Source organism: Plectrocnemia conspersa, unplaced genomic scaffold, assembly GCF_051122295.1.
Source record: "Plectrocnemia conspersa isolate PC_06_02 unplaced genomic scaffold, ASM5112229v1 ptg000012l, whole genome shotgun sequence".
Lineage (NCBI taxonomy): Eukaryota > Metazoa > Arthropoda > Insecta > Trichoptera > Polycentropodidae > Plectrocnemia > Plectrocnemia conspersa.
In genome coordinates this window covers 14,889,308-14,906,376 of record NW_028277176.1, presented here as the reverse complement: position 1 = coordinate 14,906,376, position 17,069 = coordinate 14,889,308, and the positions used below count along the sequence as shown (strand labels likewise).

At 29.1% G+C, this 17,069-nt stretch overlaps 1 protein-coding gene across 1 annotated transcript; it reads left to right on the top strand.

Annotated features, from left to right (window-relative positions):
* Positions 1–8,204: 8,204 nt before the first annotated feature.
* LOC148228343 (uncharacterized) lies at positions 8,205–16,643 on the top strand. The gene is made up of 3 exons (XM_088200030.1): positions 8,205–8,487; positions 14,848–15,415; positions 16,188–16,643. Exons 1-3 carry the CDS (start codon positions 8,403–8,405, stop codon positions 16,384–16,386), a joined length of 852 nt encoding a protein of 283 aa, XP_088056156.1. The 5' UTR covers positions 8,205–8,402; the 3' UTR covers positions 16,387–16,643.
* Positions 16,644–17,069: the final 426 nt, after the last annotated feature.

The following is a 17,069-nucleotide window of genomic DNA, read 5'->3' as shown; positions in this document are numbered from 1 at the left end:
ATAAAACCAAAGGTTAGCAGTAATATTAAATTCGAGACACTTTTTGCATTATTGTTTTTAAAAAGTATGTTCGTGAAGTTAAAATAATTGTAAAAATTAACATACTAAGTATTTTATTTATTTATTTATTTATATGTGCACGAATTTGAATAATGGCTATTTTGGTACATTTGGTAAATACTCGAAAGTACTCGAGTACTCGAGTATTTTAAAATTTTAATATTCGATACTCGAGTAGTTGATGGTTCGAGTAATTGGAGACTCTATGAGCCATATTCTGCACAAATATAATCCAAAAATCCTATATTTTGGTCAAAAAATTGTGTGAAAGATATCTATTACAATCGCTATACAACAGAAAAATAATATTAAAATAATATCGACTCTTGATAAGTATTTGTAAATAATATGTACAAGCTTGGCAATAATAATGGAGCACCTAAATAATTATGTTATATTTTTTAAAAATCGTGAAAATATAAATAAACAACCGACTAAGGTTTATTTTTAACATTTGGTAGGCTCACTCTTAGTTATAATTACAGCTGCAACCCTTTTTGGTATACTGTCAACTAACGGGTAATACGGGTGAACGGAGACAATTTTTTCCATTCCATCTGCAATTTTTCTCGCAGCTTAATTTTGGGTTTGCAATTGTGTTCATAAATGCTCTATAGAATTTCGGTCTAGTGACTGTGCAGACTATCTAAAAGCGTCAAACTCTTTGACGTAAACTAGCCCCTGGTTTTTGGCGAAGTATGGTACGAAGCGTTTTCTTGCTGGAATCGGATTATAGCGTGGTCTGTGCTTGGAAATATTTTCCAGTAGGAATCCATTAAAGTGAATTCCAACATTAAAATATAAATATCACTATTCATACTATCCCCGCAAGTGTACAGGCTTCCTACCCCTGAAGCTGCCACGCAACTCCAAAACATAACGCTTCCGCCATAACATTTGACTTAGGGTACTACGCAATCAGTAAGATAATCCTCTCCTACTCTTCGACGCAGGTGTACAACACCAAGGGTCCTAAAAACTTAAAAAAATATTGTTTTAAAACTTTTAAAAAACTATTGCTCTAAAATCTAAAATTTTTTGAATAAATTGAGTTTTTTTATTTTTTTTTATATCAACCAATTTTAGTTTAAAATTATTTTAAAGTTGATTTCATCGGACCAAATGACTTTCGCCTAATCTTCAGATGTCCATCCTCGGTGTTTTCGGGCGCATTCTAACTTTCGAGTCTTATTTATTTCTGAAAGTCACGGTTGTGTCAGACTTTACAATCTCTGAGTTCTACATTATTACGCTTTCATCTCACCGTCCACGAGAAAATGGACGACCCTTCGCTTCCCGAAACTTCAGCAGCCAGCTTTGAAGATATTTTTCGACAATTTTTATGGTGGAAATTCCAAAATTCGATCTTCCTTGGCAGTTGTCTTTCGTTTTCTTCCAGTACTTGACTTTGGCTATTTTTAAGAATCACATTCGTTGAACCATTTCAAAGCATTTTGGACAGCGTGTCGTGAACAATTAATATGGTTATAATAATCGTTTTAGTTGACGTGTCCCTAATAAATCAGAACAGAACCAAAACATTTGATCAAACTTGACGTGCTTTTGAATTTTGGATTTTTGACTTCTGAGAAGTGATTATTGTCTTTGCGCTCTTCGAAGGACCAAAATTCGGGTTGAATATACTTTGACCAATACTCTTACATCTAAAGTCCATATTAATATCGGTAAGGATGGTTATCATATTTTTAAAACATAGTATAATATCGAAGTGCAGATAAACCATGGAGTATGCGAGATGTGATGTCTGTCTGTTCTTCTTCTTCCACTTATTTCCTCCTGAGAGATGAGTTGGCTTAGTTTTTATTTTGGACTTGACATAATGAAAGTTTTAAAACTATAATTAGTTTTAAAACTTTTATTATGCAAGTTGGGTTTGGTTTATTCGTGTAAGTTAAGTTTGGATTTGAACAGCAAATAGACGATTTGCAACTGTCAAATTGAGCTTCATAGATATTTTAGAGCAGCAAAAATTCAGCTAAATAGAAATTTTAGCACCTATCAGTTAAATTAGATTTTCTTTAAAAATATATATTTACTGGTGAAAATGGAAAAGTTGAAATCATATAATTTTACTATCACCTGCCAGATAAATTATATTTTCACTGGAATAAATATATATCTACCAATGAAAATTTATTCTGATGAAATTTCACTGAAATGACATATTTAAAAAATATTTTCGGGATAGATTCCGGGCTGTTTTTTTTTTGTTTTGCTTTGAAGAATAACCCGAGAATTTTCGGTTAAGAATCAAGTACGTCATTTCAGCTTTTTCCAAGGAAAGGGGGATGGGGGAGGGGCTGACCAGTTAGTGGTCGTTTTTTTAATATATCGATTACATTAAGATTCATAGTATTTCATTAAATGAAATTCACTTTTTCGCCTCCAACTACCTTCCCCTCAAAAATCTCCTTGAACTGGATCAGTGGATGAGAAGAAAGAAATGGCTGGTCCGAAGTTGAATCGGCCTCCTTTCTGTTGCGGTTTAAGTTTAAGGTCTCTTGAACTTCGAAGTGGATGTTCAAGTCTATAACAGATAAAGTGTCAAAGAGGAAGTCCGCAAACTAATTAATTGTCTGATGAGAAGTGGTTGTTAGGGTCCAGTATTTATAATCATAGCCCCACCATGGTGAATTATGTGGTCCGCTCCTTTTTGGTACAAACTTTTTTGAAAGCAATGGCCGTTAGCTGATTAAGTAGATTGGAAACATTTATATACGATATCTATTCTTAAGGCAATAAATATTTAATCATTTAAATGGTCTCCCACGGTGTTTCATATTAAACGAAGAAACCCATTTTTTTTATTAAACAATAAAAATTATTTAATCAAACTGATCCTTTTTTATGATGATATGCGTTTATCTTTTCAATTATAAATACAGGACTTGTGTTGATGAGCTCGACAGAAGTATCTATTTGTATTTCACTACTATAAACTAAAGTAATAGCTTAGGTTAGTTATCTATTAAGCGGCTTAGAACAATTATATATAAGATTATATAACAATTTTTTTTAAATAAAGAGATTTTTAAAATAATAGTGCTTATATCCACACATATGTAACATTTTAAATAAAAATTAATGAATCAATATTACTTAGGATATAACAATCTAGAATAAATAATTACTAAGTGATTCATACTTATGTTGGTTATACAGTTGAACCTCGATTTATTTCGAGATACGAGCAAATATTTTTTTTAATTTGCCTTGCCAAGCAAAAAACGTATTGTTTAACTTTAAAAAAAACTTTACCAAAAATTTAGATATTATGTATTTATAATTTCAATTGTCATTAATCCATTTTAATTTTCCTAATTAAAATGGATTATTGGCATATCAATTCATTTCAATGGGGAAAATTTATTTGACATACAAGTAATTTGAGTTTCGAGCTCCGCCAAGACATCACAGTAGATTTTTAAGTAGCTATTAATCAAAGTAAATATATTTAGATACTAAAATAAACCCCTTCACTGCAAAAATATATGAAATATATTTTTTTGTAAATAATTTAAACAGACTGTATCAAGATGAAATATGTTTTTGTAAATAATTTGAATACCCTCGTATAGGATTTAATTGTTGGGTGGCTACTGTACGTCTCGCGCACTTGAGCTTACCATACCCTTACCACACGAGTACCAGCGGAAAGTTTTATTGTTGAAAACGGTTTTTGATTGGTTGGCCGCTCGCCCGCTATTGGTCCGCCGTTTACTCCCCCTGGTCGGAAAACTCGCTATATGAAAGAGCCCAACTGTAAAATAGCACACGCGATTATAAGGCTAAAACAATTTTACAATAAGGTCTATATTTTATTGGGGATGAATTAAGAGGGCATTATTTTTCAATTTGAATGTAAACAATTTCCATTGGTGGGTCGCGGCTGTATTGACTCGGAAAATATGTGAAAGCGGTCGCTTAATGACGACCACTTGCAACACAACGGTATGGAAAATGTATTTTTTGTATTTCAATTTTTTATCTTCACGCTTTTTCACTTGTTATTTTCAGAAATAAATGATTATAGAAGTGATATTTTATGACAGAAATGTAGTATTATGTTCATATTTAAATATTTTCAAAATAAAACATTTAATACAGGTTAACATAAAGTTATTTTTATATGCTATCTAAAACATAATAATTATACTACCTGCCTTCATATGCCTCTTTTAAATAGTGAATAAAGCTCGTTATAAAATATGCATAGTTGCACTTTAGGACCCTGTGGTCTCAGAATGTACATTAATTTAACCACTTTCCCCCCTTTCTATGCTATAGGGAATATATAACTCGTAAAACCAGCACGATAAATCATAAGTATAAGTTGGTGACTACTGACTAGTACCTGTAAGATCTGGGTTCAAATCCCTTATAGACTCAAGTGTTTTTTAATTTATACCGTGTCTGAAAAATCGATAATAGTGATTATTTTATCATTAAAATCATTTAATTTCGATCGACCTTCACAGATTAGGTCTTCCGCATTTTTTTTATCTCACTGATTAATATGGTGATGAATAATTAAAATAAAATTAGTAGTTGTGCTTTAAAAACAAAACTGTTTCGTAGGGTGAACTGATTATTGCGCAAACAAAAATTGCGTACACGAAAATTTTGAATATAGATGATTGTTTGATTGTCAAATATATTTTACTTTTTATTCCAATTGTATATTCTTCTCTAGTTTTAAGTGAAAATTTGTGTAAAATTAGGAAATGTTACTGTATCATACCAATGTAAATTACTAATATAATTGTAAAATAGTTTTAAAACATGATATTTCTAAATTAAAAGTAAATATTGACATTAAAAAAAACAGCATTCAATTCAATCTGCTTTGCTACCTAAATTTAGCATAATAATAAAATATATTTTAGTTAAATAATATTTTAATTGATAAAAAATGGCATTATTAAAATATAATTATTTTGCGTTTGACTACATATTAAATTTGTTTATTTATGATTTTTTATTAGTTTCTTATATTTATTTGCTTCTTTAAAAAATAAAATAAAAACGCTGAAAGCTTGAAACGCGAGCTTTCATTTTACACAACTACCCCCTAGGGGTGGTTGTTGAGAGATTGTAAGCCACGACCCGTTTCGTTCGTATAACGAAACCCATTATGTTCGTTTAATGTGATGTTTTCACAGAACCCACCATCCTCCACCAATGTCCTCGGGCTAAAATCATACCTCCACACCCTCGCAAACCTCTGCACACCAAGCTGAAAAGTGAGACCATACACTTTACAACTTATCGTATTTTAAATACATAATATAATTGGAGTAAATTTGTATTAAAATAATAATAAAAAAATATAAGCCTTGACTTGATTTGATTATAAATGTCATATTTTATATTTTTCCAGTATAAACTAAGACTAAAAAAAAAGTTATTGATCAAACAAAATACCAGAGAAATAATTTGAAGAGCTACTAAACTTAACCATGCCAATTTTAAAAACTATTACCGATAAACACCGTTTAAGTATTGGTTAAATATTTGCTGCACCATATATTTATGACCACACACCTAAAAAACAATATGAATTACCTCCCAATAAAATGTATACTCATATTTTTGTTGTCATCAAGAAGCAACCACAATCGTTTATCGTTTCATTGGAATAGGTGCACGATGTAGACGAAAGTTTAACAGTACAACGATTAATATAAATAAGCATTTTCTTCTATTTATTCATTCAAGCTTCACTTTCACATATTATATAATAACTTTAAGAGAGGAAGGAGAGTGATCAACTCAGACTAGCAGAAATCAGAGACCAGAGAGACTCACGCATTTTGAGATGTACTAGCGAGGATTTTTTCTATATCCTTTTGGATCAATCTGGACTTTTTTATTATTCGTCAGCACCTCATAATAATGTATATTTCTGCAAAAATATCATACTAACATATATCTAACATTTTCAAAGACGTCATTTAGGGGGTAAGTGGCAAGTAGGAGTATTTGCCTCCCTTGAATTTGGGCTGGTAAATACATGTCGTTTTATTATTAAGAAAAGAAAATGTAAAAAAACAATCTCGGATCGTTCTCAAAAATATTTTAAGTGAAATCATATTGGAATACTTTTTCACCGGGAGACATATATTTTTACTAGTAAAAATATAATTTTTCTGGCAGGTGCTAGTGAAAATATATACATTTACATAATTATCATTATTTATTTACATTCGATGTATAAATTTTACAGTGAATGTATATTTTTTAGTAAAGTTATATTTTCACCAGTTAATATATATTTCTACTAACTACTAATGCAGAAAAATTGTGTCTATGTAAAGTTAAAATGTTCGTTTAGGAATGTTTCTGCAGATAATATGTGTTTTCCATGTTCAATAAAAGCCATACAAAGACCAAAAACATTGATCTTCACAACAGCCATAATATTTTAGGTTAAATTAATTATTAGATGCGGAAAAACCTTCACCGTAGTATGTATAACTTATATCAAGTGCACTAGTGATAAATACTTGAATTTCATTAATTTACTTATAATTTAAGCCACAAAATTACGTTTTAGTAATGTGTGCAAAATGTTTTGAACTTGTTATTGTGGTGAAATGCTTTATAGGGTCAGAATATAACTATATATAATGATAATTATCATGCAAACGGCTTACCTCAATTTCCTGTGTTTTATCGATAATTTAAAAAAATAACTATTAATGCAAATTAATAATTGTATAAATTTTGACAAAATCTTGAGAGATTTTGCTAATAAAAAACAGGAAAAATAAAATTAAAAAAAAATAGTTAAATAAAAGGTACAGTAATGTATACAAATTTCATCAAAATTTTAACAAATTTTGTAATTATTAAGAGATACACTCACCGATCAATAGTTCAAAGAATTCATCAAATTACTCACTTGCTATAGCATGATTGTTTAGTCATATTTTCCTCATTATTTCAATGTCATATTATGGATATTTATTTGTAAAGAAATTTTTCTTGTACTCTCCTTAAAGCGTTTTTATTATACTTTATATATGTTAAATAATAAATTCACACTTACACATAAATTAAGGTATAAATCAAGACATTTAGTATTTAGGTTTTATTTATATGTATATATGTATATACATTATGTCGATTGGCCTTATCTTGAATTTGGTTATTTGGATGACTCATTTTATATCTTGTATAAATGTTTCTGAATATATATTGTATACTAAAGCAAATGTTTCTAGTTTGTCATTTAATTTTAATAAAAATACTAAATAACAATTTTCATTTGATTCATAATTTTGAAATATTCTTAAGGATGTAAGGATTGTTGCGACAAAAAAAAAGAAACATTCCATTCGATTCAGAACCTTGTGCAAAAAAATTAATATCCGTAAGGAAATCGTATTATGAATTACAAATATCAAATATATAATTGCGAGATAATAATATAAAATAATAATTAATTCTTAATAAAGAAAAAATATTTAAATATGAATCAAATGAAAATTGTTATTTATTATTTTTCTTATATATATTAAAATGTAAAACGCAGTGTTTCAATATCCGCGATTCAATCCTCATATATTTTTGGAAGATCAATGTGTCAACATCGTGGACCAATCGATTTTTGCAATGATGAACTAGGATTGTTGCGACGAAGTAAAGGAACATTTTATTCGATTCGGCACCCGGTACAAAAAAAAATTAATAGCCGTAGGAAAATCGTATTATAAATTACAAAAATCAAGTAAATATATATATATATATATATATATATATAGATACATATATTATTGAAATATCAGGATACATCGCGATTTTCATTTACTTTATTTCTATATTTCAGCTGTGATGTTCCAGTGATGGTCATGAATTCGTGACCATTGATGGAGTATTACAGTCGAAATATAGAAATAAAGTAAGTGAAAATCCCAATGAATCCTGAGATTCCAATAATATTATATCTCGCTGAGATACTATATCGATACATTGTCAAATGTGATAATTAAAGCATCCGTGTTATCCATGTTATCAAATGTGGTAATCAAAGAATATGCAAAATGCACGTCGAACGTGTGGGGGTAGCTTTGGGCTTAGTACCCAATTTTACAGTAAACAGCAGACAGTTGTTTATGGTTAGTTGTCAGTGAACGCGGGAAAGTGAACGGTCCGATCCTTGCCATGAAAATTAATTTTAACTCACTTTAATTTAAGTAATTTAATTTTTGCATAACACTATTTTTAATTAAAGTAACTTTGATAAAGATAATATAAATAAAATTAAAATTAAAATATATTATTACTATGCTGTTATTAAATTCTATCGTGCAATAAAAATGATGCACCAAGAAGGACATAAGTCGTTTTTGATAAGGGACTTACTGGGGGATGTTCTGCAAGGAAAACAACCAATCAATCAAGGTAAATAATATATTTAATAAATTATTTTATATATATATATATATATATAAAATTCATTGTGTCTAATATATTTATAAAAAATAAATATAAATAGTAAATTGCTTTAAAAAATCAAAAATAAATCATTCTCTTTGTTTGACTAATATTAAAAATATTTTTTTTATATTATACTTGCTAGTTTTTCTGCAGAATCGTATTTTTAATTACTAGTTTTTTATGCAGATTATAAGTTATATTCTTAAAATAAAAGTACATGAACCCATAACTAAGATATTATTTTAACAAATATATGTATGTACAATGCATTACTGACTTTAACTTGTTCTTCTGAATTTTGTTGATATTTTTAAAAAAAATTTTACGGGATACTGTGGCATAAAATTTACCACGAGAGAAGAATTCATATTTGAAGTCAATTCCTGTCTAATTGGGCTATTGTCCTTGTAAAAAATATATCGTTATGATTTAAGCTAGATTAATTGAAATTGCAAGCCATTTTAAATTTAATAATAATTTTTAAAGTACCGTGTAAGTAAATCAAAATTCTTTAGCAGACATCATGACAATAAGGCAATTTATTATGAAATTTTATTTTTTGCCATGTATGTAAATCTACAAATATTCAGAGAATGTCCTATGAAATCAGCTGGATAATTAGTAGCATATTTTCCGTACACAATCTTGTTTATTGTGTAAAATAATTGTGTTATTATAGTAATTGATTGCATCGTTGTTTAGATTAGCTCGATTTGATATCGTTTTTAAAACATTTACTTTAGGTATATAAATACAATAGTTCTGTGACTGATGTAAAAGTAAGACATATAAATTAAAAGATATGTGTATATATTTTATAAGCTCGTTAATCAATATTAATCAAAGTAATAAATGTAGATTTTGATGTACTCAACAGAAGCGGCACATTAAAACCCGTCGCATCAAATATTACCAAATAGTTATTTATCTGGACACTGAGGAACTTCAGATCATTTATTTTTTATTAAGTAGTATGTTTTTAATCTTATTATATACTTTGTTATCTACAAACAATCTTGTCTTTTCTCTATCGCCCTACCATTTATGGACAATTGCAACTGATTTGCGAGGCATGTTTGGAGGGCGTCCCAAAAAGGGTGAATAAATGAACAAATCTAACGATCCCCTTTCATTTTCACATCTATCTATCTATATATGAATTGCGGTTTGATTTGTATATTTCAATTGAAACGGAACACAAGTGATTTAATTCATTTAACAAGTGGTTGAAACTAAAAAATGATTCGGACATACTTAAGTAAGATCACACATAAATGTACCGAGAAAAACTAGGATTTAAAGGACGAGCCCTTTCGGACACGTGTCTGACACGTGTGACCCTATTGACTGTCGAGGATTGCGTTGATTGGATTCAAACTGTTAAAACTCCCTTTGACGCTAATGAACCAGAAGTTTTGTGTTTTTTTAATATTATTCAATAATAATTGATGGTGTATTTTTAATATGTATTTATTTATTGCATCATGACAGCGATACCCCAATGTGGTACTAAATATTAGATTAAAATCAAGTTGCTTTAGTCAAAAAAATATATTTAATGAATTATAAATTATTATTATGCTCACAATTAATATATGTACGATCTTTGATATGTTATTTATCACTATATTTATCAGAAAAGTCAATCGGTATTATAAATATATAAAAAGATTTTATTCTATCTCCCAGACACTATATAAATTTAAAAACTTCAGGGTTTATATAAGATTCTTTTTATTTGAGAATTTCTAGGGTTTATGTGTATAGATAATATTATATTAATTTAAAAATCAGTAGAAAACTTGAGAATAAATTATGAGAGATATATTTATAATTATTGCACAAACAAATAAAATAAAAACATGAAGGTAATATTAGAGGTTTGGCATAGAATAATAACTTACGATATTAAATCTGATTTATACGTTCTGTTTATATAACATAATATTATATTGTAAAACTTTACAAATATTTTAAAACTCTGATAATAAATATTTTAATATGCTGAACATGGTAAATATTTTAGTGAGGCATGCAAAAAAAGGTCATGTATTTAAAATAAAAAAATAATAATAGATATATCATTGTAATTAGTATAGTCAATGTCATAACTATTATTTTTATAATATTATCTTCCCTTTACTTTTTTATTGTGTATTAGAGAAAGATGTTGATTGTATTGTTTTTTATTTAAGATTTTATTAAACGTTTAAGCTTTTTTCCACTTTTTATTTTTTGCGCGCTTTTGTCATTGCGTTTTTTTGACAGCGCGCTTTTGACGGCACGGTTTTGCCGTGCGTACTTTGTTTGCTTAAAAATCATTAGTAGTTTTTTATTTATCTTCATTATTTTCTAGTTAGTTTAGCGGCCTTTTAACAAATATTTTGAATTTATGGTTTAATTTAAAACAGATAACATAACATACTTGGATTTTATAAGCCTTTAAAACTTATTATTGCAATAAATATAAAATATACTATAACTAACTAAAAAAACACATATATAAATTTTAGAATAAAACCAGAATATTAGTAATGCAGTTTTTATTTTCGCTGAAATAATTAACCATGAAGAAATATAGTTACAAATTAAAATTCATTTAATGATTACAATATGGTATATTTTTTTCTGTTTAATATGTGTAATTATATTATGTTACCATAATTACTTATTATTTATTAAAAAAGCTGTTTTTATGATTATATATTTTTATTTTTCAAAGAAAATCTTTTTTGGGTCTATTCTATTTAAAATAGCCAGTTTAAGTAAAGCAGATACAGAGAAACAATCATCAGTGGAGTTTTTATCAAACTACTACTATCCTTTATAATTTATTTTGCTATATTACTCATAAATTGCTTTTTTAATATAATAAATAAAATATTTTAGGTTGTATTGATCGTGCAATAAGAATACTTTTGATAATGCTAATACAGTGACAAGCAAATTATTTCAAAAACGAGCAATATTTACTAAAAACAACGTAAAAGTAGGTGAACTAAATATCTCGATTCAAACCATAATGCCAGTTGCAGCACGTTTATTTTACACTCAGTGGGCAAAAATAAATCTAGTTACTTTAGATTTTTATAGCACAGACTAACCCTCAAGGGTCATCGGCATATAATGTTGCTGAGAAATTTAGATAAAAGTTGTGAAGGCATTAAGCAGAACATGAGATTCTGACTTACAAAAAATAATTGTAAATAATGCGTTTATTAAAAGAGTCCTATCAATTTATAGCAATTTGTATTTTATCTAAAGAAGCTTTAATTATTAATTTGGCTTCCTTAACCATAACAGTAAATAAATACAGTGGCACAACGTTACAGAACTTGATTTATATGATGCATGCTTCTCTCACGGTCAACTTTGTGTAACAAATTCAGAAACGGAGCATCCAATATAAACATGTATAATTTTATTTAATAAAAATAATAAGATTAGTTAGATTACGCAGAATAATATTAAAATCTAAAAAAATATACATTTTTGTTTTTTTGCCCAACATTGCTATTTTGATTATAAAAATATCAAAGTGTATTTGTCATATAAAAAAAATACAATAATATAGTACTTTATAATGGAAAAATTAAATATAATCAATATACTATTTAAAAAGTAAATGTCACCTGTCAATAGACCAGAAACGCGGTTTTCCTCCGCGTCGTTCCATAGTCTCTAGCATGCTTCTCGAGGTCATTCAAACGTCACCCAGTAATAAAAATCAAATAGGCAATATCTATATTATTCAAAAAATATTGTCAGGTACATCTTCGGAAATAAGGTAATTTCGGTTTCTTTGATATTTCACTCGTTCTGTAGTACCGCAGGGAAAAAAATGATATCCTTTGCTCTTTCTCATCTTAATTTATGACTTACATAAGGCCATTAATATTAATTATATGCTAATGACCTGAAAATGTTTTAGATAATTCACACAAATGCAAATTCACCGTCTTTACAAAAATATCTATCATTACCAAGTGTCACATTGATCAATTTTATCGATTTTCTCATCTAGTGAGCATTAATTTTTAGTTAAGTTGAAAGTATTTAAACCAAAAATTCATTTATCGATGGCTTTGGAGTAATGGAGATTTAGTATGCTCATCGGTAATTTTTTTAATAAAACGTCGAAAATGCTCGACTTCGTTATGCGGAGCGCGTGCTACTAGCACAACACTATCTTCTTCAAATATGGCTCCATTTTCTGAAATCTTTATTGTTAGAAAGGAGAGAGTAATAATTATTATTATTATAATTATTAATTATCTTAGCGTATTTTCTTTAGCTTTGGTATACAATTCATTGTACTATTCACATTTATTTTATAAATCCCTTGTTGAAGTGGTTGAGGTATGGTGTCGACAATCCGTAGATGCTCGGCGATTGCGTCCCTTATTCTTATCCGTCGCGGCTATTACGTCAGCACTCTAGGGCGCTTCATTTTCCTTCCAGCTTCTTTCAGTGGTACCTACAAAGAGCTCGAACAATTCATATGAGATAGCGCATATCTCCTTAAGGTGTGCGTTTTAATATATAGTTAATTTCTGTAATAAAACGTGTGTATATAATATATATACAAATGTATATAAGTGTATATGTAGCATATGTATGTGTATGAAATGTTTGTATATATGCTATTTATTTATCCTGACGCTAAGTCATATTTCTAATAAATGCATAAAATAAATAATTTAGACAGCTACAAACCTCTTTCTTGATACTGTGTAAAATATATATTATATATATACACATCGCGCGACTGTTTATGAATAAATGTATCATCACGCCTGGCTCTCCGGGGGATTAGCACGTAATTGACGACAAAGGTACGACTCGAGTGGGCATATTAATGGCGTAATTCACATGCAAGTGAACGCGATGAATATGTGAAGGTCATTATCGAAGAAGCCTCTTTTTCCACATCAGCTAATGAGTGGGTTTAGTGTCTTAATTAAAGCAATGGCTCCTAAAATTTCGGTCAAAAACAAACCATTATCAATAAGTCACATATAATTTCAATTGATTGACATGTGGCGTTTATAAATACACAGTGAAATAAATACTTAATACGCTTATTTTATTTGTATACTATTTTTATTTTACTAATGAAGTTAAGAAGTATATTTAGCACAATTATTTGTATATAAAGATTTTTTATATGAATAGTCTAGCTCTAGAGTACGTTGGATGTTCTCAGCGGGAAGGAAATAAATTGGCCGTAAAATGTGGTAAATTAGTTTGTTCCTTCGTCAACCCTTGAGCACGAACTGCCCCTTGTAATTCATCCCCTAATGTGCTTGTTGTACAAATTAATATTATGCCATTCACTGCTCTATTGTGCCTCAATCCCTCTAATTTATGTTCACAAAAATTCACAATTTGACTGATGAGCGAAATTATATAAAGCGAATTTTATATGTTTTATTTGTTTAGTGTAGATAATTTACATTGATTACACGTAGTTGAACTCATTATAATTAATGAGTTGAACTATTAATAATATCTAAAATGAAGTTGGAACAAAATTGTTGTGAATTATTGTAAATAATTAAATTTCGACTACCATATTTAATTAAAATTACGTTCAGAAGAAGAAACTTTAATATAATATAAAAAAATTAAAGGATCGCAAGATCGTCAATTCATAACACTTTTTTCAGATTAGAAGAGAACCAATTATTGTTGCTGACCGTAATAAAAGCAGTTATATATTGATTACTGCCACATTAAGGTCCAATTAGAAAATCATTGGCAAACGGATTCGCAAGCTCAAAATTCAGTTGAACCAGAAGCGAATATTACACATCTGTTATTAATGAAGAAAAAAATAGAAGTGAAACACCTGAAAAAGGAATAACTCTGAAAGATCAAGATGCAATCCATGATTCTATTGACAATTCAATATAAAATATGATGATCCTGGTACTTCTCAAATAAATTGCAACAAAATATAATACAAACGATCATCTTTCAAGAATTCCTAAATATTTATATTTAATTTTACCAAAAAATATAATTGGTAGTTATAAATTAATTTAATAAAAAAATATTAATATACATTGTTTTATATATTACATTAAAAAAATATTTTTAATGACTGAAACACGTCGCTCGGTTTTATTTATTAAACACACAAAACTCGCCACGTTTGATGAAAAGACTAAGCCGGGCTTAAGGAGTGCTTTCAGGCGCCAACTTTTACATTTTTTTCAACGGTTTATTGTTTCGCTAACGAGATTCGTCCCTATTGTCTCTTTTGAAAGTAAAACCATCCAATTACACGTATATAACAGATATACAACGTTTCAATTTCAGACCGAGAATCGTCTCCGTTCCGCCACGACAGAGAAGACTCCAGAAATCCGTACACCAATATAACCACCAGCCCTGGAAGCAGCAATCCAGGATCGACAGATGATATATCCGTGGGAGATAACAGCAACATGTCGTCTAACAGCCTGGATGATTCTCAGAGACAGAAATCTTCCGGGAGACCCTTCGATGTGTATTCCAGCGAAGACGAACTGGCCAGAAGATCTTACGAAGCAAGAATCCATCACTTGAACATCAGAGGCATGCCTGATTCGGTGTATAATCATTCGCTAGACTTGGCGAAGAATTCATTGCAGAATCATATATTGGGCTTCACTTCAAATATGGGCAATAATATATCGCAAAATTTGGCGGAGAATGAAGGATCTGGAAGCAATGGAAGGAGCAGGAAACCTAGGAGAAGAAGGACGGCTTTTACGCACGCTCAGTTGGCGTATTTGGAGAGGAAGTTCAGATGTCAGAAGTACCTTTCTGTGGCTGATAGAGGAGATGTTGCTGATGCTTTGAGTTTGAGTGAGACTCAAGTGAAAACTTGGTATCAAAACAGAAGGTGATTTTTTGCTATATATGTATATTATTGCACTTTTATTATATTATAAATATAATAATTTAAATATATTATTGCAACATTAAATTTTACTTTTTACTTGCAAAATATCAGTCGACTCCAATAGTTTTTGTAAAACAAAAAAACATAATGTGGATTAAAAAATATTTAGAAGAAAATGTGATATTTTTAGTATGATTTTTATAATATTAAGTTTTTTATTTTGAACAAAAAATATGTTTTATACTTGAAAATCCAAAAAACTTTTGGAAACATATATCTAAATAATAATCTGAGAATCTAGTACTTCAAATCTGAGAATCCAGTTATGAAATTTTTTTTTGGTCATGGATGTTTTAATATGCTATTAAGTAATATAGCGCTTTTTCTTTGAATTGCGTCTTTTATATTCGTGATCCGAGACAGCTTTGGCGAATCACAGATGAGGATGTTTGTGTGCCAATTGCATCGCTTTTGGATCCTACAAACGAAATATTGATATATTAAGTTGGTTAATTTCGAAGATCGCTTATAACAGGGGTAGGTGACAATAGTTATTTTTCGCAATATAGACGCATTTTTTATCGCACATCCTCTATGCACACAAGATTAGTATATTTAGACGCCTTGGGATGGATGTGCTAAAAGATGGTCTGTGAAATCTTGAATTGTTATATTAATTGTTCACAACTGAGTTATCTATTTTATTGTTAGGCCTTTTGTCGAAACGAATTGGTATTTTCTTTTCATAATAAAATATTTGTATTTTTTTCAGGACAAAATGGAAAAGGCAAAACCAACTCAGATTGGAGCAGCTTCGCCAACAAGCTGTCACCGGAGGGCAAAATTCTGCCGAAAAGAACTTAATAGGAAACGGACCTAATCCAGGAGGACCTCCTTGTTGTCCGCTTCTAACACAAGCAGCGGCTATATTCAGAAACGTGGCATATATAGGACACGGCTGTCCTCTGTGAATCTTAATACAAATATTTAAACTGTTATTTAATATTAATTGTTATTTCAATCTATTTTGTATATATTGTAAGTATAATTTATTTTTTGTTAATATTTATTTGTTGTAACTTATCAAATTATTAGGACCATAATAGATACAAATGATTGTAAAAAAATGTATAACTCATAGATCGTAGAAAGATGAACTTTGTGTAGTAGTGTTAATGAAAATGTATCAATGTAAATTGTAATAAAATAAAAATTAAACGGAAAATGTTAATATCGTATTATTTATCTAAAAATATAGATACCTTAATTGACTATCTGGGTAAATTTAAAGTTTTTCTTTTATTATGTACCAAAATAAAAATATCGGTTCAATGTGTGTTTAATGGCGCGTAATGGTCCCATAATGAAAGGGGCGATATTAATGAATAAATATAGGATAAAGAGCGTCCCTGAATAACGCTTATTAACCACTGCGACATGAATAACAAACAATCTATTAAGGCTCGTTAGATGTCTACGGTACACGGTGAACTTTAGTATCCAAATCACACAAATTGCTCCCCAGAGATCTTTGTTAGTGTGCTATTGTAAATAAATAATATGAAAACTATAATTACATTTTAAACAATGAAATTTTTCGGTCCTCTTATAATATATCCGAGATATTAAAGCTTCCTTATCTTGAGCATACGTA

What these genes read in the sequence shown, in the direction of transcription:
- LOC148228343 (XM_088200030.1), top strand. Translation starts at nt 8,403, where the DNA reads ATGATGCACCAAGAAGGACATAAGTCGTTTTTGATAAGGGACTTACTG. An exon ending in AAAACAACCAATCAATCAAG is followed by an intron (nt 8,488 to 14,847) that starts GTAAATAATATA and finishes TTTCAATTTCAG; the next exon opens with ACCGAGAATCGTCTCCGTTC. An exon ending in ACTTGGTATCAAAACAGAAG is followed by an intron (nt 15,416 to 16,187) that starts GTGATTTTTTGC and finishes TATTTTTTTCAG; the next exon opens with GACAAAATGGAAAAGGCAAA.